Here is a 22,712-nt window from a genome sequence, read left to right as displayed (position 1 = left end):
TGGTGTTAGGGTTTTCTTTCTGAATTTTAATAATGAAACTTTAATATTATTAGCTATTTCCACTTATCCATTAGGATCAAGAACTTTTTATCCTGATTCACAACACATGTTTTATTCTTTGAGACACTACTACTGCAGGGTTCCTCCTTTGATTTTGCAGCTCATTAACAAACTCTGGAGGTTTAGGGATTTTTTTTTTTTCATGGCATATTATATATAGCCTTCTTCATTTTGTTCTTTCTCCATTTTTCCAGTATTTACTCAATTGCTTCCTTTGCAAAATGCAATGACTATTTACATCAAGCATTGAACTTCTGTAGTCTCAGAAACAGAATTTAATCCTACAATGATCAAAGTGAGTGATAATGGTTCTGCTATTTTTAGCTGGGTCTGAATGAGCTGCCCAAAAGTCGAGTTTTAGTGCAAATGTTATTTACAAAATCTAATCCAAGGCATTTTTAATATGCTCTGGATTACATTCTGGAGCTAAATAATCTTTTATAATATATCCTGACAATACATGTAATTAGGGCTGTTCTGAGTCATATTTACACCATGAACAAAAAACAGTTCTCAGGACAGTGTCAAACTTACACTCAGACTTTGAAGCGCTTCTACAAGCAACCGTCCAAGCTGTGGATAATGCCATCACATATTGCCTTTCATCTCTCTGAGATCAAGGAGGATCACAAGAGCATAATAGAAACCAAACCAATTCCTGAAATTCTACTATGGTTTGAAGCAGAGGATGCAAAAAAGGCATTAACAATACAGGCTGAAAAGAAAGGCCAGCATTTGACATCTAACAACTCTGTTCTAGTCAGAGCAAATATCCATCTACATCAGTACTCTGCTTCCAGAAGAGTTCAGCAGCAGTTGCTTACGAAAAGAATGAAAAAAGCTGGACGTGATGAGGACAATCCTTCCTTAAGTACATTCTTTTAGACCTTGGAAACTGGTGGTTTAAGGACTTTCTGCTAAAATCTAGGGGAATATTCCTCACCCTAAAACAGTTACCTAATTTCTAATGACAAACGTTAACTATCTGGTCAGCATGTTTGCCAAGTCATCTCTATGTCAGCCTAGAAAGAAGGCAAATCATGTATCTGACTCATAGGATGTAATTCCTGAAGTAGCGTAGATTGACTTCAAAAGGACTTCATGTTGGACACCATGGGAGCTGAAGCTACCCCAGGTTTCCAAGTGTGGTGGATCTCAGAATCACCACCTAAGAAAACAGTAAAACTACCTTTGAATACCAAAGAAAACTAACTCTTTATACTTTTTCCTTTTTTCTTTCATCTTGTCATTGACTCATTCACTGCTTTCAGGACAGCAATGGTTTAGTCAGAAAAAAAAAATTGATATTTATGTAGTGCATTTAATTATAAGGTATTTTCAAGTAAAATACCTAACAACAAGTAAAATACCTAAAACAAGTAAAATACCCAACAATATAGACAAGCAGAAGAAAGCTATCATCCAAAACAAACCGTGAACTAAGAGTAATGACTGGCTCGTGATCATTATAACCTAACAGGAAGAATGGCAAGGGAAAAAGAAAAGGAATCTTCTACCAGAAACAGTATTTCCACATTAGAATTTCACAGAAATAGTGTGTGGGATCCTCTGCTTTGAAAAAAGAATCACTCTTCTTTCCAGTTCATCTGCCTGGTTTTAGCCAATATGTTTTTCTGTACTTCTGGTCCCTTCTGTGAGGTAGGCCATTAGCCTCATCCTTAGGAGGAATGACCCTTTTCCAACCAGATGTTGAAAGTATCTTCCCTCTCCACATTCAAATTTGTTCTCAATAAGAATACAATGTAATTAAAGTAAACAAATAAATGAATCAGAAGGAATCTTTCCATTAAGTCTTCTCTATGGAATACAAATTTTTATACAGTTCTTCAGGCTGGTGATGTCCCTAATTTCTAGTTTTTAATAGTATATTTGTATAGTGCAGTATATTTGAATAGTGCAGTTAAAATCTAGTTCACTGAAAGACAATAAAAAAGGTAAAAGCAAAGACAAATGAAAGGCAAAACTTTCAACATCATTCCATGACTATTTTAAATAAGCTTACAAAAATTCTTTTGGGGCAATACATTCCACATGAAGAACTACTTTTCCTGATGGTAAACATCCTATAGGTTAAATACTTGCTTAGAGTGGGAGGGGGTGTGGAGAGGCTGAAGGATCTTATGATGAAGGTTAGCCCTCTACATACTCACAGCCAGCCCACTGAACTGTCTTTCATCTGGCAGAAAGCTGCAACTTTCTCTCTTGGTTCCTGGCAAACATATTTCACTTTGTAGGATATTTCATTTAAATATCATGCTAGTCCAGGAAAACATATTTCATTTATTTTTAAACTAAACTTATTTCTGCCAAGTCCTGAGTTTTTGCTGGGAAAATATTCTGTTAAATCCTAAATAAGTTTTAAAAAATTTCTTAAGAAATCATGAATTTTTAGCTCTTACAGCTGAAATAGAAGAATCAGATCACTCTTCTATGCTCTTTTGTATATTGTTGATAGACTGTGATTGAAAACTTCCTTTGAAATTAAAGATCTGAATATATTTGTGTATTTAGCCTTTTCTTTCATCCAGTCCTTTGAGGAATCAGATTACTCTATGGACCAGTTTTTCTGTGAAACTCAAGTTCATGTGTAAAGTTTAGTTCAATGTTAGGAAGTTGAACATCAGATCAAGTTCAGACCTTATAAATAACTTCCAAAGCTAAGAAAATGTCAGATACAAACATTCTCAACTGAATCTTCTATTAGCTGCAATATTATTCCACTTACAGGACTACAAAAATTCAGTCTAACTTCTACCATTTAAAATCTATATGTAAATGCATTAAACAGTGTTATAAAAAAAGTATAAAATCTTTTAAATTAGCTAGCTTAGAGGATACACATTTTACAGAAAATATATATCTGAACTTCAAGCAGCAGGAAAAACAGTCCTTTTCTCTGAGTTTGTCTTCCAGTATTTTGCACATATTTTATGCGCTGAAGATAAATAGGTTAGCACCCTAATAAATGTTATTTTAACCTTTGGCAGTGCTTCTTTTTCAACCCTGTCTTTATATTAGACAATATATATACATTAGAAATCTGCATACAGCTGCATTCTTATGACTGCTAAAATCAAACAAAATTTCAAGCCAAAAAAAGTAGTGAGCATCACATGAATTCCAGAGAAACATTGCAATGATTAATTGACCTCAAGAGATTTTATAGACTTACAAAAACTGGTTAATTATTAGAGTACATTCTTGGAGGAAAATGAGAAAACAAGGAGAGTTGTCCATTTCTAAGAAGGATATAACGATGATTATTGGAAAAATCACATTCTGTTAACAAAAACATTAAAGAAAATTTTATTGTAGGATGTCTTCCCTGAATGTAATTTTTCCTAATGTTTTAATAAGCTTGGAAAACTAGCTGTTCTCTATAATTCTAATGCATATATATATGTCTATTTACAGTTAATACATGTACCAACATGTTTACACAAATGCAAAGAAAATTACAAGAATTTATTGTGGAAAAGTAAATGAACAATGAAAATTTCGAGGACTGCAGAAATTTTCATTCAAATAAAAGGTTGAATGTCTACATACATAATTAACTCTCCAAAAATCTGAATCCTATTGTAGTTCATGTCAGTCATTCACAACCTACGTCACCTAAAATTTTCTAAAAATGCATTTTTCTCTTACGCCTGAGAGCATTCAAAGGAAGCTCTGTGTCCTTTCTTTGAATACAGGAATACAAAATACAGATGAGTAAATGGTAACCTCAGCTTCAGAGGTTAGACATGATACAAGTAAGCATCAGAAATGTATGCTTGAAAAATCTTTTGAGATATAAATCCCCACCAATCTCAATAAACATCAAGCTCCTGGAACCTTCAAGCCACCCCTCAAAATGGATCTAAGACCCCAGATATAGTTTCTCCCCAAAATGACAAGAATCTTCATGACTTCCCCTTTCTGACTCTGGCACATGACACAAATTTTTGCTATGTCTCTATAAATCTTTCCAGAAGTTTTTCTACTTCCATGAAAACAAAGAAACAAAACTTTCAAGGGGCAATGAGCTAAAAAGTTAAAAAACCAAAACAGACAAAAAACCCCTCAACCCTACCCCTTGAATACTGTGAATTCAAAGAACTTTGAAGGAACAAAACCCAAAATGTTTTATCCAGCTTAGATAATGAATACTAAAACACAATAAAAAAGAAAGCTGTGCTTCAGCTTGCAGTTCTGTCTAAAGAAGGGAAGTCATGCAGAAGCACAGGGTAATAAAAAATAGACTAGTCACAAGTTTATAGTCATTTAACCTTTAATATGTTTCAAAGTTCAGTTCACATGAAAGATTAGATTCAATTTCAAGACAACTTTTTCTTTTGGTTTAAAGGCCCTATTTCAGAAAAAAAAAAAAAAAAGGTTTTGGAAGCTAAAGAGCAAAGAAGGGCTAAGTTATAAAAAAAGTTTTTTTTGGAATTTATGTTAACCAACCCCTAATTACACTACAAAATCCTAAATTCTAAGGAGGTACGTCTAAATAATCTCTCAGCTTCACTTATACTGTCCTCCTTATATGCCTCTAGCACTCTTCTGTGTCTCTTCTATTTGAAATAAATTATCCACAAGTGAATCTGCAAGTAGAAATTTGTTCATTCATGCCTGTATTCCCAACACCTTAAATATTTTGGGACATGTAATGATATTCTTTGGAAAGAAGCAGATTCTTTTGGATGTTTTCCTGGTTTATGGAATGATCAATAGCTACTCCTATATCTGTATTTTAAAAAAAAGTATTTTTCATGCAAAAAAATACTAGAGTGATAGTAGGACAGTATTTAGCATTTAGGATTCCTTAGCCTACTCTATTCTAGGACAAACTAAACATAAACTTAATTAGTTTTTGGCTAAATTAAGACTGTATTTTAGCATATGAGGTGTCTGGGTTTTTTTACCATTCTTTGTTTACACTGTTAGAAACTAAACCATTGCATGAAAAGTCTATTATGACTACACATCCTTTTCTGTGAGACTGCTTTCTAGAAAGTCAGACCCTAGCCAACAGTATTGCCCATATACTGGACTTTGCACTTGCTCTTGTTGAACATTCTGAAGCTCTGGTCAGCCTGTCTATCTAGCCTGGGCAGGCTGCTCTAAAGAACACCTAGATCCTCCAGCATGCCAGCCTCGAGGCAGCCCTCAATACAGTGTCATCTGCACACTTGAGATTGCATTCTGTTCCATCAGACAGGTAGCTGATTAAATTTTTTACTGTTTTGGTCCCCCTAGCATCGATGATGAGCTCCATTAATTACTCTCCACCAGTAATTATGACTGTGTAATTTTGCACCACAAAATGCAACTGTTTGAGCCTGGGAGTGAAGTTAATTTTCCAATGACCTGACTGTCTACTTTTCCAGCCCATATCTCAATAAATTTTGGGAATAACACTCTGGGAGACAGTCAACAGCCTTGATAAAATGAAGGCATGCAATATGCACTGCACTCCCCTTATTCATAATGCCAGTCAGCTTGTGACAGAAAACAATGAAGGTGACAAGTCCCATGCTAGATTCTCACAATCGCTTTCTTTCATGGGGTTAGAAATGGCTTCTGAATGTATTTACTCCAAGCATTCCCAGAAAGTGAGATAATGTTGATGGCTTCTAGTTCCCTGGATCTTTCTCATAAATTTCCTGAAAATGGGTGCCCTGTTCCAGTCAACAGTAACCTCCCCAGTCGTTGTGATCTTTCAAAGATGATAGAGTGTAACCTCAAAATGATACCAGGCAGCTTGTTCAACCCCCTTGGATGCATCCTATCTGTTCCCTTGGACTAGCATCTGTTCAGGGGAGTTAAGCTGTGCTGCAATTGGATAACATCTGCTTTCTTCTAAACCCAAAGGATTTCAAGCTCCAGGCAATGAGACATGCGGAGATTCAAGTGCAAAGGATCACAGAAGCTGACACCTCATGTTCCTCTTTGGTCCACCACATAAGAACTACAATTTAACTCAATAACAATATTCACTGGATCAATGGCTTCTTCTCACAGAACACAGACAAATCAAATAGGTTAGCTCCTGAAATTTGTAAATAGGGACTACTAAAAATTTTTTTTTAATAGAAATCAATGTATGTGAACATGCTAAATATTAGAAATTTAACTAGATATTTTAAACACAACCTATATCTATACTAAAACACCAGTTTCAATATTACACAAAAATTAAAGAATTTAGGGAAGATATAATCAATGATTAGAGATCCTTAGCTCAGCTTTCAAGAGACTCCAGATGGAGATGTACTCATTGAGAAGAACTTGCGACTGTGTTATTGATTCCACTTATAATGATGCTTTTAGTTTAGAAGAATTTTCTTTTGAGGCTACAGTAATGAGTAGAAGCTTAAAAGAATTAAAACTTTTTTTTTTCACTTACATTTTTCCATTTCTTGCCTTGCTTATTCAATTTTGATGCTTGACTTTGCCGTTAGAGATGTAAGACTAGGAATTATAATGATTGCTATCCTTTGGTATGTCAGAGAAGCTAAATGTAATTTAGAAAAATACTACACCATTTGCTACATGTAGGCTCCAAATTATATCTGTAGTTCCATACACCTCTAGTAGGGTTTCCTTTGGGAAGTATTTATTTGAATCTGGCTATTTAACCAAGAACTGGTTAGAGACAAGTGATAAAGATAGGTTTTGTTTAAAAATTAACAGCATTTCAGGCGGTAGGAAGAACTGAGATCTCATGGTGTAAGGCCAGAAAGCAACGAGAGCACATCTGGCATAAACTGTGAAGCTGGAGTGTTAGCAACAGCCTTTAGTAGCTGTGGTCGTGCTTATTTTTCCAGGTAATGACTGCAACAACCTACTTCTAAGCCCAGACAACTAGAAAAAGAGATAAGCAGCACTGCTGAAAAAGGTAAAGGTTTTATGCATTTGCAGATGCACAGACTATGAATGGCATGCGACCCACTAACACAGCAGCTGAAGTAACAGGAACATATCAAGAGATTATTGATAAAGACTGATGAAAAAAATATTTAACCTCCAATATATTGCTTAGGAGAGAGTTTTTTCTTCCTTTTTAAAAGAAGGGTATGGATCTAGTGAAGTTTTCAGAAGATGCTTTTCTGCTTTCCTACAACACTGCAACTTTACGTGAAATTTGATGAAAAAATGATCATATTCTTTGCAGCATATAATACAGAAAAGCTGGATGCTGATTTGACATTCATAAGCAATTACAGGAGCTAGACATACATAAGAGTGTCAAGATACGAGAAGCGTTATGGAGACCTTCTAATCCATGGGCAACACTTATTTCCTGGCACTAGCCAGAAAACAGCAATCACTGGCACAAACTCACAATTGTAAGTTCCCAGTCTGAGATAAACCACATTATGAATGATTATCAGAAAAGCAAACAAAACACTTCATATGGGTCTAGTTTGGAAATGTGATAAGAAAATTAAAGATGGGAGACATGAAGAAATTTTTTTCTGATTACATTTTACTTATTAAGAGTCAGCACACATGAGCTAGTTCTTATTCTTCCCACCCCTCAGAAAAAAAAAAAATGAGACGAAAGAAAAATAAATCTGCTACCTACCTGCTGTGGAAGGCAAGCAAAAAATTAGGAATGGCTTTGTACTGAGTGTAGGTATGCAAAAAAAAAAAAAAAAAAAAGAAAAAGAGAAAGAAACTCCTGAACAATAATTTCAAAAGCTGTCAAAAAGGCTGGAAATTAAAAAAAGTCTACATAATCAACCTCAGAAAAAGAACAACACTATCAGGGCAAGAGTGTTATCTCCTTTGATGAACAAAGCAGTAATGGATTTCTTTTTAACTTGGTTGCAACTTATAAAGCAACTTTCTTTTTAAAAAAGTATGCCTAAAGTGATTTAAATTTAATTAAAAATGTAGTTTTTAAATAGAGTACTTACTTGGTGTGCCATGTAATCATCAATATTGATATTTCTCTTGATGAGAATAAGATGTGTCCATATGTTTATTCAGTGTAGGAAAACAGTAATTTAATAAAAATAAAAAGCAGTGATCATTGCTCAGGGTAAAGAATCATCTAAAATCTCATCATATTTAATTTATTCAGCTTTCTGACACCTTGGAAAGTTTAGATATTTTGCATTTGGCTCACATCATATTTACATCAAGAAAACAAAAATACTGATATTTACATGGTACATAAGTAAGAGCTGTGTCAAGCAAATGTGCTGTCAGATTTCATCCACCAGAGGTAAAGTGAACTCTGCCTTGTAGATCGTTTGCTGTAAGGATGGACTGCTGATGAAAGGTTGCCTTAAGATCAGCCTTCTGGAGCATGTAGGCTGGAATTCTCCAAAGTCCACATGAAAGATGTGAAGATATCACTAAATACCAGGCTCATACTTTGTGAAAACATCTGTTGGCCAGATCTTTCATGTCATCTGGGATAGCCTGTTTGACATCACACAATCAAACAGACACCAAACACTACTGCCATCAGTGGCCTCTCTGGCAATGCATGGGAGCTGATATGAATACAGGAAGGTATCAGCAATGGCTCAGGTGAAATTACTATTATTCATGCTATTGTTAGAAAGATAAAGCCCATTATGGACTTCTAGCCCAATCACATGCAATGCATTTTTCATGTGATATGTCCCTATTGTTCAATAGGCATAAACGAAGATCTTTGTCAAAGACTAGGGTTTCCCCCATGCTGTTTCACAGCCTCCCCTTCCATGGAACACTGGGTACACTGAGTTTATAATGAAGATATTAAACATTTTTTGTGAAGACTGATGCCTAATGACTTATTGCAGTGTGATATTTACAAATGGTTTAGAAAGGTGCTTGCAAAGTAGTGATTTTGTAGAATGTTAGATAACACCGAATAAAATCATAACTACTGAAACCTACATAACAGTATAAGAAAAACCTAAACCACCACAACAGAAAATAGTGAACTATTCAAAAAGTGTTCAGACAAGATTTAAGACATTTGTATCAGTTTCCAACAAGGAAAGGTTTTTTTGCCCTTCTCTCTCATTTCACTCACCCTGTACAACACTGAAATCTGCAGTACAAAATGGTATCCAAATATTTTTCTCTTCCTTCAAACCCCAGCATATGGGATCTCTTAGCCCAGCAATATGTACTCCTCCCTACACACTTATTTGAGACACAACAGATAGCCACTGATACCATGTGTCATTACTTGGCTGTGCTTCAGCACTTTACTATAAAACACTGAGACGAGAAAGGAAGGAAGGAATAGGAAGTATAGACTGTTCAAAGTTTCTGCTGCTTGTTTCTCCAAAAGTAGGAAGTCCACATGATTTGATATTACCCAACTCCAGAGAATGAAATAGCTACAGACACATGGAAACAGACAACCTAGTACTGTGTAACTAGTCTGGGCTAGATAGAGCAGATGCTTATACTATATGCCTAGTATAGTTACGCTACACATTTCTCAAAATCAACTTTTCAGCACAGCACAACATATACATTTGGAAAAAAAAAACAAAAAATATGATAAATATTGCAGGGTATAATTCTAGTTACAGTCATCAATGTTGAACACTGAAATAGTCACTCATTGAAAAAAAAATATCCTTCACAGACATATACACTGTAAATTAATCATATACACTGCTCTGTAGAAAACAGATGTTGTTATATTTTTATATTTTGAGTAACTTATTTGACATGAGTCCACAGTTCAGCCTTTGAGTCTGCTGTGCAAATTAAAATGTAGGCTCGTGGTTCACCTGTCATCATCTCAGTGCAAACACTTCCTGAGAATTTCTCCCTAAATCCATGTTTTATTTCATTACTGATAAACTCAATAATAATTCGGGAAAAAAAAAAGGAATAAATGTGTGGCAACAGCAGAGGGTAATACAGTACAAATCTCTCTGAAATCAGCTGGGCTTCTTTCTCCTGCCTTCTCCATCCCTTCCTTTTCTCCCCGGCCTCAGGAACACCTGCCCAAATGCAATTGTCTTGTTGACAGAAAGATGGAATTGTATGTGTAGTTTTCAGTTAAGCAATTAAAAAACCCCAAAACCAAACATGACAGGGTTATTTGGGCCAGAGAGAAACAAGAATGGCTCAACTGAATTACTGTGTGTAAAACTCTGGCCTACTGGCTGAGTAATTCAAAACAGGATATTTTCCTTCTGTAATATACGAACAGCTACTTCCTTCCTGTGTGAAGAAATAAAACCTTCAATGTTCTGCTTTTTATTATTTTAGAAAGAAGCCAGGGATCAGAGAACATCAACTAATGAAACTGTTTTGTATATGTATTTCAAATTAAAATAAAAAAATCCTAAAATTTAAGCCAGATCTCTATGTTTACACACACATTTCCCGTCTACCAAATGATTCTTGGAACTTCTGCCTCAAACTTTTTGCATGCTCTTAAATACAGCAGTAATTCTGAAAACGTACCTTAAAATAGTTGCAAAAAAGGAGAAAAGATAAAATTACCCCAAGTCATCAACTCATTGGCAATAATTTCGTAGAAAGCCCAGCTATTTTCTATGAGGAGGAATTGGTAAAAGAAGCCTGGTATCAGATCACCAAAGACTGATCAACTGTAAACTGCACCACACCAAACAATAGCATACTTGGTTTCATAACTCCATGATCCATACAAACATCTAATTATAACTGGGACCTAGTCGTGCCAGTAGCAGGGCTATTGCATCAGCCTCCTCTGGAACCTTACAGTGGAATACTGATAAATGGCTCTTGCAAAGACACAGCACCTGAATAAGCACATTCAGAGACAAGGGTTCATGAAAAAAATCTTAGTTATATCCTCTTAGGTCTCAATAGGCCACATTACTGTTAGTTTTCTTTGCTTTACCTGAAACCATTAAAAAAAAAAAAAAAAGGCAGCAAATTAATGTGGACAAATAGAGAAAGCAGTTTTCCAGACAAGTACATAGGTGACTCATCAACAGCTGCCTTACTGAATAATATGCATACTGTGTCTAGAACTTCTCATATAGATTGTCTTTTGAGGCTATAAAGAAAATATTTCTTTAAAGATTCTTTTCCTTGTTTACTGATTGGCAATATTGATCCTATAGACATTTTTTATTTTTTATCTAAGTGTAGCTAAATTCAGTTTTGAATGTTATGTTATTCTTCAAATTCCTCTAGAGCCCACTTTTATTTCTTAGAATGGAAGCTTCTCATCCAATTTCAATCCTTCTGAAACTGAAAGAGCATTTCTAACTCTATATAACTTGTAAAAATAACTAGTAATAATTTCTGGTTATTTGGCAAAACAGAACTGCTAAGTGTGCAGTTTGGGTTTTTTTTTTCTGATTTAACCATACTTCTCTTCATAACTTACTACTGTATTTAAACCTCTGATCTTTTTAGCACACTACATTTAAGATAATAAGCCTGCTTCACCTTTTGCTTTGGGGATATGTTCTTTTTACTGGAATATAAATGACATTCAGTGTTGCAGTTATTTTCTAAATTGATCTCATTCTATCATGAAAATGAAACAAATACACATTAAAACATTACTGAAATTATAATTTGTTTCTAAAGTACTAAAAAGATAAACATTTTGGAACAAAAGGAACTGTTTCTTTATTCTCATTTGATTACCCTTCAGCTGTAAAAATATAAGGCGTTCTACAGTGGGCGTGACATTAAAGCAGAGTAAGTACCAGAGCATCTCAAAGTGCAGGAAGCAGTTAATCCAAGACAAATACATTTAAATCAGCTATAAATAAGAAATGCTTCTTTATTTCTGGACGCCAATGTGCTAATTCTAGCCTTGGCAGTGCTTTCCATTTTTTTTTATTTCCAACACCTACATGATTGCAAGAAGAATAGTGAAGACTTTATGCTAATTAGTGTGCTTACTTCAGAAAATGTGAAAGCATCCACATTAATTTCTTCATATTCATCTTCCACTTCATCACTTTTAACATCTGCAAGAGCACTGGCCAGTTTCTTTCGTAAAAGAAAACCCTTCCAAAATGCCTAAACAAAAAATTTAAAGCATGTTATACATAACCATAGATCAAAACCAAATCCAGATTCTCTGTATTATCCCATTAGGAAGATAAAACATCTTGGTCCTTTGTTTAATAGCTCAATGATCTTTTTTTTGAACTTTATGTGACATTTAAAACTACAAGACAAATTAAATGCCAGCATATGTCTAAAGCTTAGAGTACTCAAGAGGCTCTCCACAAGTAAGCAGAAAGGAATCCTGCAACTCCCTCAACTGCAAACCTGGGTCAACTAATTAATTATATGACAATTCCTTCAGGGACTATTAAAAACTGAAAGGAAAGCCTACACAAGAACAGCCTGAGTGCCAACTTTCAAATTACTGAGAATAGAAATACAGATGTACAAAATGTCCTATGGTTTACAAGTAGCAGTTTTTGGAGACATCTCATGTAATTGACCTAGGTCAGTTACTCTCTCTTAACTGTCTAAGATTTTTACTTAAAAAAATATTACCAGTAAGCATAATCATCTCAAAGAAAAAGGAGCATATTAGGAATTAAAGTGCTAGAAAACTAGGAAGGGTGTTAGGAACACATGCCAAACATAGAATCATGTCCAGCAAAAACACTTCAGAGATCACAATGAGATCGATGGAATTAAGAAAACTCCATACAAGATGGCAACTTCCCCCCAAATCAGTATTTGACACCATAAGAATTCAAGATGCCCCAAGTGTTTAAAACACCATGCAAAATATTCTCACTGTCCTAAAAGAAGTGGTGTTGTATACCTTTAATGGCTCTGCAATGAAGGCACTAAAATAGGAAGGGTAAATCTCATATTCTGGCTTAACATGTAGATTATTAATTTTTAGAAAAAGTTTGTCTAACCTCATAAATTATTGAAAATGTTACTATTTTACACACATATTTCCTGATTATTATAAAATTACTAAAAGTTTTAGAACTGCTTCCTTATGATTTCATTGTTGTTATTTTTCTACAGACCTTTATAAGCATCCAGATAAAATATCCTGATATTACTGAGTGATCAAATGACAAATATATTTCATTCAACAAAGGCAATTATCTTTTACAGATTCAAAGGAGAAAAGCAATCCTAATTGTTGCATCCCAGGTCGCCTAATGATATATGCAGAAAGCTAAATTGTGAGGCAGCTGATAACAGAGATCTATGAAAGCACCAGGTCAGTGTCCAGTCAAGATCAAAGAGAAAAATTACATGTAGTAGTTTTTAAGAAACAAAATAAAAACTTTTTTATTGTACAAATTCATTGTATATCTGCCTATGGAATTCAGTTCTTGTTGTTTCTTTAAAAAAGAATTTAACAGAGTGTGGCTAAGGTTCAGAGAGGAACAAAAAGATAAAGAGAATTACAGGGAAATGTGAAAAGAGACTAAACAGACTAAAATTTTATTTACAAAAGGTGGATGTAATGATGGATGTATGAGAGATCTAAGAATCTGTAATATGCACAAAAGATAAATAATAGATCACTTTTATTTTCATACTCCCTTTGGGAATTAGCATGTTTGAAACAAATGAAAGAAAGCACATACTAATCACTATACAGATTTGTTAAATGCACTACTTTAATATATAGTAGAGGTCAAACACATAAGTAAGTTCAAAAATAGATTAAGTAAGTTTATGGAAATCAATTGTTAATATGCTAGCTACACATTATACTCCAATAACAAATTTTTGCTTCTCAATCACTTTGTCACTTTTGAAATTTGCATATAAGACTTTATGGAATGTTTCCAACTAACCTTGAAATATGGAATCGCCAGAGATGACTTGCTTCAAAATGTAGGAAATAACCTCATAAACCTTGTCAACTGGGCAAGCAAATACTGGTTACCAAACTAAACAGAGTGAAAGTGTGGACTTCAACTCTTGTCCATAGTAACCCATTCTGTTTAACTCTCATTAGCTCAGTATCTACCACAGAACAGCCTAGGCCATAGTCTGTTCCCAAGGACGATACGGATAAAGCAATCTTGGGTTTTGGAGATGGTAAGAGAAGGAAAGAAATGGATAGGTAGGATAGAAGAGACAGGAAGATTATTTAGTCACATAGATAACAGACACAACATGAGTTACACAGTATCCATCAGCTTCATAGCATACACAGGCCCCAGTAAAGACATGGGCACAGTATCTCTTAAATATAATATTACAATTATATCAAGCAAAAATAATTCAGGGAAATACTTGGTGAAAAAAGGGAAAATATTTTTCTATAAAGAGAAAATGTTTCTATAAAGTTTTTTGTAAAGTGTCTGTTTTAGAAACACCGAGGTTATGCTGATTAAATAAAACAAAACTGTTTAATTATGAAACTTAACAAGATAATAAGCAAAAATATATAGAAGATGACAAATACACAAAACAGAAAGATTATTTTTTGTTGTTATTAAACTTACAAAATAAGAAAATACCATAAACCAACCTGGATTACTGTGGCAGCTTCATGTTTCTGTCTCAAAGCTTTTACAAACTGATGATTCTCTGTTTTATTGCAGTCATTTTTCCTCTGAGCATGGTGCTGCCACCAAAAGGACTGGATCAAGGGTGCTTCCATATGTAGTCTCATGGAGAAATAAACAGAGTTACAGCTCATATAGCCTCACCGATACAACTGGATTATCATATCTGCGAAACTTCAACTATAAAACATAGCACTGTGCTTTGAGACAAATGAAGAGTTGTGCTACTAAACAAGAAATTACAATCAAGATGTGATATAGATGTTCACTGGAGGATATTCACATCGCATAACTTCTGAATCCAATTATCTAAGGACTAATCTCCACAGGGCTCTATTCCATGAATAATCATAGTAAAGGAAGAGTCCTCAAAGAAGGATTAGGAGCAGAGGTGGTGTAACAATGACTGAATAAACTATTGGAAGGGTCTACTTATTTCCACTGACCATACCAAAAAAAAAAAAAAAACAAACCAAAAAAAACCAAAAAAACCCCCAACAAACTAAAAAACACAAAAAACGCCAAGCTACCAATCCACCAAAATATAACCCAACCAAATCAAAAATAACACAAACAAATCAAACAAGCAAACACACAAACTAAACCCCCCCAAAAACCCCAAAAAATAAACAACAAGCACAAAAGAGGGATACATACTGAAAACTGAATGAGACGGGTATTTTCAATGCAACAGACAGGAAATAACACAGAAAGTGTAATTTCATCTTTTGCCTGCTTTTGCCCTTTAAGACTTCTGACCACTGGTTATATGTGTAAATTTTCTAATTAGCTCATTTTTTAACAAGAACTAAGTACAGACTACTTAAATCTGTTCAGTGATTCCGATTTCTAAATATATGTCCAACTAATTCATAATGATGGAGAAAAAGTCTAATGTCAGCTCTGCATTATGACTTTACTATCTTTACTATCTTGGAATTTTTTTCTCCACAAAATTCTCAAATTGGATAGTGTATTAAAGAAAAGACACCTAAATTTCTGATATTTACTTAATTCCTTTCCTTGTGTAGTGCATCTACACAATAGAGGAGTTCTAGTCAGCAAAAAGAAAAAAAAAATTCACGCTTCAGAGTTCAAGACAAATACAAAAATGGTTTGCATTCTGTTTTGAAGAGAACTCTCAAAAAAAACCCACTCACAGAATTCATTCAAAACATTAACTAAAAACTAAATGAACTATTTCAAAAAATTTTTTTAAGTATTCATCTCATATAAAATACACTAATGTAGTCTTGCTTACAGCTTGCAGAGAAGTGATAATGAATTGCATGGTCTTCCTTAATCATAAATTTTATAACCAACTATTAGTGTCTTAAGTACCCATTAAGCAGTTTCCTATTTACCATAAGCCTAAACAGTTCAAAGAAGCACAGCTGCCATGCTTGCTTTTCTCATGATACCTGTTTTTTAAACTGAATTCTTATGAAATTTTAACTCAATTCTGGAGGATTTACTACAAAAAAATCAGATTCTGTTTCCCTTGTCTGTACACGCAGAACCATAAATCAGTAGCCAAGAGGTAATAAACCAGTCTATTTCATGCAGGAGAAAATCTGGGGACACATAACAAGTTGAACTGGCCTCTCAGTTCATACTGCCTCTACTTTTAATAAGCCTATACTTTTAATAAGCAGGTTAAGGCATGTTGGAGAAGTACCAAAAGCAGGGAAGGCCATCAGCTCTTCAGTCATCACACCAGCAGAATACTGGCCAAAATCAAGGGATTAAGACAGCAGACTTAAGCAATTTTCCCTCTTGCCTTCTAAATGGTACTGACTGTAAAGTTTGCACAGATTAGTCTTGAATGGCTAATGAATAATTTTGGCAAAAAACCTTACACTAGTTTCTAGTTAATTTCCTCCAAAGTTTCTGCAAAACATTTGTCATTTGCATTCCTAACTCTGTATGTGTCATTGAACTGGAGTCTTAACTTTATTTGAAGTACGTAAATATCTATATTCTAATATAGCAACTGGGAGAATACCACAAAGGATTCTTAATTGTTAATATGGAAGCCTAGTGTGCAACATATAACTCTTTATTGTTTAATATAACTCTTTATTGTCTAATAAGCTTAAAAATGTTATCTTACAAGTTCTGTGCCTCTGTTTAAACAAAAAATCCTCACTCCTATTGTCTATCTATATAATTGATTTGAAAGCAACCTGACATCTGTCTTACCTCTCTGCATCATTCCCAAAGTGCTGGAGATTTCTTCCCATATCACTTGCTACTATCACTGACTGTTGCAATGTAAGTTGGCCTGACATGTTATTGTTGCCTTTGCTCTCCCCACTGTAATTAATACAAGATTCAGTGCTCTTCTGCATCACTCTCTGATCTCCTCTATTTTCCTTCTGATGCACAGGTATAGAGGAGTTAATGAATGTGGCCTGAGTATCACCAGCAGTAATCCATCTTTTGGAAGGATCCAACAAGACCTGTTTATTTTCTGTCACACCCATGATAAAGAGGTTATTTTCCTGTAGGCAGCCAGTGGATGTTTGCTTTAAATGATTTTGAAGTGCTTCTGGTCCATCTCTGTCAGTAATGTTTAGTTCACCGTACTCATGTACATATCGATGTTTAATACTAAGTTTCATCAACTGATTAAAATACCAGCATTGTGCCAGTACAGAATCAATAGAAGAGGTAATTCTGAAAAAAAAAGAAAAATTTTTTACACGTCTGTTAGAATGCTTTAAAAAAATTCCCTCTATTATTTTCTAAAATAGCTTGTATTTTCAAATATTCTTACATGTTTCCATAGTCTTACAGCAAATAGCAACTACTGCGATTGGAAATCCAGTTTCAGTAATTATGAATCTTAATAGATTTTATCTTTTTCTGGATATATTTAAACTATAATCACACATATTTCTTATTTTATTCAGAGTTTTCCTAAAAGAGAAAGTTTTCAGTCTTTTTAAAATAGCCATTACAATATGCATTTCACTATAAACTCTCTGTGTGGTTAGTGGCATGTGAAGGCCAAATTTTTAGAAGGTTTGAGGCAATTTTGCCTTAACAATCTAATCTTACCTGGCAACTATGAAAGCTCATATAAAAATAACAGTAATTTCAAAATTTAGATAAGAACTAAAGCAACAAAACCCAAACTTAGATTCAAACCAACAAACTACAATGTCTAAAGAAAATTCAGGAAGACAAACTTTTAAGTACAGATCTTTTTATCAACATAAGGAAAAGTGCTAGACTGACCAACAGTAATCTAAGAAGTCTGGCTCTCTTTAGTTCTTTGCTACACTGTCTAAATTATGAGGATGAGTAAATATGAACTAATTGTTACAGACTCAGACAGCTGTCTGTACTTTGGATGGTGTTTGTTCATTTTATTAGGTAGCAGCTACTTCTGGGATCATGAAAACATTTTCCTTTAATAGTGTAGATAGATGCAGAGATCTGTAATCTGGTGTTAATTTCAGAGGAGTACGAAGTCAATTCTAGGTCAGCAATCCAAGAGAAAAAGTAGAAATAAGATAAATTTTCTTGTTAGTCTGGAAAAAATAGGTCCTAAAATTATAGTTAGAATAACAGAAATTTCCTTCCTCTTCATTCTGGAAAGGTGAAATTTTTATAAAGTTCTGGGGACTCTTTACCATTATAATTATATTCTCAGTGAAATTCAACAAGAACATTTTAGATTTTTAAGAACATAATCAATCAGAACCTATAAGAGTAAAAAGGATTCCAACTCTTCCACTGATAGTGCAACTTCAGTGCTATTGCACAAAATCTGAATGGGTAAATTGACCCACACAGCTTAAGCACACAACTCACTGTGTACATTTGGTTGTCCACTACAAAATAGTACTACTACTCCTGTTAATTCCTACAAAATACTACTACTACTCCTCTTAATTCCAGTAATTAAAATATTACTACTACTACTGTTAATTATAAAAATATTTAAACCAATCTATAAATTTGTTTAGGATCTAACATGCTACATGGTAAGAATAAAATTTCTTTAAAAGAAAATAGTTAAAGCATTAATTAAATTCTTTAGTTAAATATATTGAATTAGTTAAAGTATTTTTAAAAAGTCTGGTACAAGATCATTACCAAATTTCTACATAAAATAATATGGTGAGAAGACAAAAAATAAGGAAAAAATCCATTCCCACCTGTTTCTTTTTCTTTTGCTTTGCTTTATTTTGTTGGTTTATTTATTTATGAAAATTAAAACATTGCAGAAAACCCCAGAATGTTTTCTATATTGAGCAAAAAAAAAATCCTATGAAAACCATATCCTGAGTATCCTTATTCATTGTCAAAAAAACCAGAAAGAAAGAAAAACAAACCACTGTAACAGTGAATATTCTCCTTTGACAGATGTTACATCCTTCTAGTGGCTATGAATATGTCAAGCAGAAATGGAGGGATTGAGGAAGTGAAAATTCAGGCAGGCAATGATTTTGTGGTCACTAGGGATCATGTGTTAGTTTTTTTATAGAGGCTGCTTTTTGGGCAGTTTTTCCAAGCAGTGGGTGCAAAATACCATCTTGTCTCTGTCTGCATGCACCCTCTCCCATACCTTCTATGGCAATCCACAATTATATTTTGGTTTTGCAGGATTTTTAAGCCGCCCTCTGTATCAGTAGCTTTTCAGTTTAGCTTTTTCAGGCATATTAGTTTAAGTTTAAAGAAACTACAAAGGAAGCTGAAGTGCTATCTCAGAGACTGATGGGCAATGAAGTGGCATGGTGTGTTTGAGGTTCTCCTGTGAAGGTAAAGCTCCAGCGCACAGACACCAAAGGTCACCACTGGGCATGAGTATTAACTTGGTGGCAGTCAGTTTGGTGGTTCCCTTCAGTGACCAGGGATATATTAACATCCTATCAACACACTGCAAATTTCTCAGTGTCTCAATTGCATTGCACTCCTGATACTAGAGAAGTGTTCCTGAAGATTGCTTATTCAAACCACAGCAAGGAAGCTGTTGTAATGGAAAATATGCAGAACTGGTTTACATCTTTAATGGTAAAAAAAAAAAGCATACAAGGAAAGAGAGAAGACAAAGTAAGAAATATGACAATATTAAGACTTCTGATACCACAGTATTTCAATTAATGTAAATTCATTGTTTACCTTTCAGACCTTTTCCACTGCTATTGGTCACACTTAGCCTGGAATTACTTCTTGGTTAAGATCTGACCAAGGGTTTAAGCATAAATTGGCTTATTGAGACAAAACAAGAAATGGAATTATCCTATGGAAGCACCAGTACCCACAGTGTTTGGCTGCTTAGTACGCTATGAAATATAGATAAATATGGTAGCCTTGCAACAGCAAAATTTTTATGGCTTTCAGCATTGACCAACACATTCCTTCATCTGCAGCTGCTACCAGGCTTTATTTTGATCATAATAAGTGAAAGTGATTTATGCCATATGCAAATTTTAGCATAACCACAAAGCATAACCACTGCTTTTGGGAGAAAGGGGTAATAAGCCAGAAGAGCAAGGGTTGAATCTTGCAGTACTGTACAAATGTGCTAAACTAGCAGCCCTGATACTAAAGACCAAGATATTATTTTCACAAAAAACCCTAAGAGCAAAAAGCTACTTGTAGCTCTTTTTTTTCCCCAGATACCTCTCTATCAGTGCTAGTATTTTTCAGGGACCTTGATGGAAGATAAAAGCATTATAATCAGATTTTAATCTATCTGGAAACTTAAGTCAGGCATTTATTAAGGACTGTTACAGCTCCAGTCCTCACATTAATTCACAAAAAGTATCCATCACTGTCCTAGTTAATTTAGACCAAAACCTGCTCAATTCTCAATTCAATGTTTGGCAATGGAGGAGTAGAGAAGGGAAGCGATAAACCCCACTGGTAGCACCCAGGATGCGTAAGGATCCATGCACAGGCTGACTTAACAGGTATAGAAAAGGACAAATTATTCATGGTTAAAGGCCTTCCAGTGGAGTTTAAATCAGCAAAAATGTTGTTACTTAAGAAATTTCAACTTGCAGCAGAGGCTTGCTTGCAGAGCTAATACCTTTTGTATAGAATTTTCTACTGCAATCATACCTGCAATGGCTGCCTGGTTATTTTGTCAGAATGAGACAGTAAATCTGGAAAAGTCAGCAGAACAAATCTCTCAGAGGTAAAAAGGAAGGCTTGAGAAAAACAAGCCAGTTCTGATAAGGAATGGCAGTTTTCTCCTGGCCCTTGCAGTTAAATCATTAATAACATTCTACCGCTTCGTATGCTAGTGTGTGCTAGTTAAAACCTTGCTTAATATAATGTTTTTCTCTACTGTGACTTTAACAATTATAATACATGGAATATCTAAACAGTATACCTCAATATGTGTGAGCTTTTGTTTGCAATAGTGTGGGATAAAATCTAATGTCTTCAGGGAAACATCTATAAGCATCATTACTGATGTTCAACTGCAGTTTATCAAAGTCCCTTACAAACATGAAACAAGTCACTGTTGACATATTCTCTCCTTGCAACACCATTTATAAAATTCCTGTTACTTTCACTGTTAAATACATACATTATTTATAAAGTTCAAGTTCCACTAGCCAGACAACTGCACATCTGATGGCTGAAAACAAATTGCTGTAGTACAGGTACCATATTTTTGTACATGACTGCTTATTACAAGTCATCTAAACATTATGTGACAGAAAACATTTAGTATAATAGAGAAATTAAATTTTAAAGTCAGTTTTATTAAGCATGGCAACAACAGAGAAGTTTTGGGAAGAAACAGCACAGAGAATTTAACTGGGCAGCATTGCTGTATGAAACAGATTAGGGAAGCAAGCAGTGATTACTTCTGGCAGCTTACATACTTGAGGTCGCACCTACAGGGGCTCATAACTTAGCAAGATGTGAAACAGATAGAAATTTGCTCTATTGTTGGCCTGTTGTTTATCAATGTCACATTAATTCAGTTGAAGTATTGCAATATGTACATATAATAGCTATGCCACTGAGGCTTATATACAAACAAGTTGTTTAGAGTTCCTTTTATGAACTGCAGTTTGCAATGGTTTACAAGTCATCTATAAATTTTACTTCAGTCAAAATAAAAGATAGATGGCTTTAGCACACAAGAAATTAATTTTAAGACCAAATTTGATACAAGATGCTTCAATCATGTCACATTTGGGGATTTAAAAGAGCACAAATGAATTCTCAAAAGCTTAAAAAATCCACAATCCTCCCTCCTCTGCACTCCTCACCCTCCCTCCACCCAAACCATACATTCAGGAAAGAAGAGATGTTTACACAATCACCTCTTTCAACTACTGTTCTTCTCAAACATCTGCAGGCTCATTCAAACATTTCTCTTTCAAAATTTACATAAAGTAATATAAAAATTTTCATTTGAAAGAACCTCAGGTTCAGGTCTCTGGTTCAACCTTCTACTTCAAAGCTGGATTAGCACTCAAAGCAGATCAGGCTGCTCAGGTTTTCATCCAGTCAGGTCTTGGAAATCTCCAAGACAAGACTGCAAAACCACTCTGGGCAGCCTATTGCAATTCATCACTGTCCCGCCCTTAAAAGGCTAGTCTTATGTCCAGTTGTACTGTCTCTGGCTGGAAAGAATGAATTCCCATTACAGTTGCCCATATAATGTTGTTTAAATTTGTGAGGAAAACTGTATCGATAAAACACTAATGTTTTGCTGAACAATGCCTGGCCAGAGTCAAGGCCTTCTTTCTTCCACTCAGCAAACAGCCTGGGAGTGGGCAGAAGGCCTCCTTTATTTTCTTCCTTCCTAGGTAAAGAACTGTGTGCTTGCCCTTGCTGAATTTACAAGGTTCCTGGTGACTTGTCCTACCATCTTGCCTGTGTCTGACTGGTAGCCCTCCCCTTAATAACTGCTTTTGAATACTTGTGGTCTGCAAGCACAGTAAGTGTGCCCTCCATCTCCTGCTCCCAGTCTTTGACAAAAGACATTAGACATAGAAGTCAACTTCCAGAAAGTACCGTGAGCCACATACTGTTCATAATTAATGGATGGTCTGAGTATGATGACCCAACACATTTCTGATTTTTCTTATATCCATTCAGGTAGAAAAAAAAAAAAAATTTAGGAATATCATCTTTCCCTCTCATTTTTTACCATCCTGCAGAAAAGTATAT

The 22,712-nt window shown here is 34.7% G+C and overlaps 1 protein-coding gene across 1 annotated transcript in view; it reads right to left on the bottom strand.

Annotated features, from left to right (window-relative positions):
* LRRIQ1 (leucine rich repeats and IQ motif containing 1) overlaps positions 1-22,712 on the bottom strand; it is a 102,723-nt gene that overhangs the window by 53,569 nt on the left and 26,442 nt on the right. The window contains 3 exon segments of the mRNA XM_068190330.1: positions 11,950-12,069; positions 14,522-14,660; positions 16,761-17,237. Of these exon segments, the coding sequence (XP_068046431.1) occupies positions 11,950-12,069; positions 14,522-14,660; positions 16,761-17,237 (736 nt within the window).

Source organism: Anomalospiza imberbis, chromosome 5 (assembly GCF_031753505.1).
Source record: "Anomalospiza imberbis isolate Cuckoo-Finch-1a 21T00152 chromosome 5, ASM3175350v1, whole genome shotgun sequence".
NCBI lineage: Eukaryota > Metazoa > Chordata > Aves > Passeriformes > Viduidae > Anomalospiza > Anomalospiza imberbis.
Note: the sequence above shows the minus strand (reverse complement) of the source record. Positions and strands in the feature narration are given on the sequence as shown.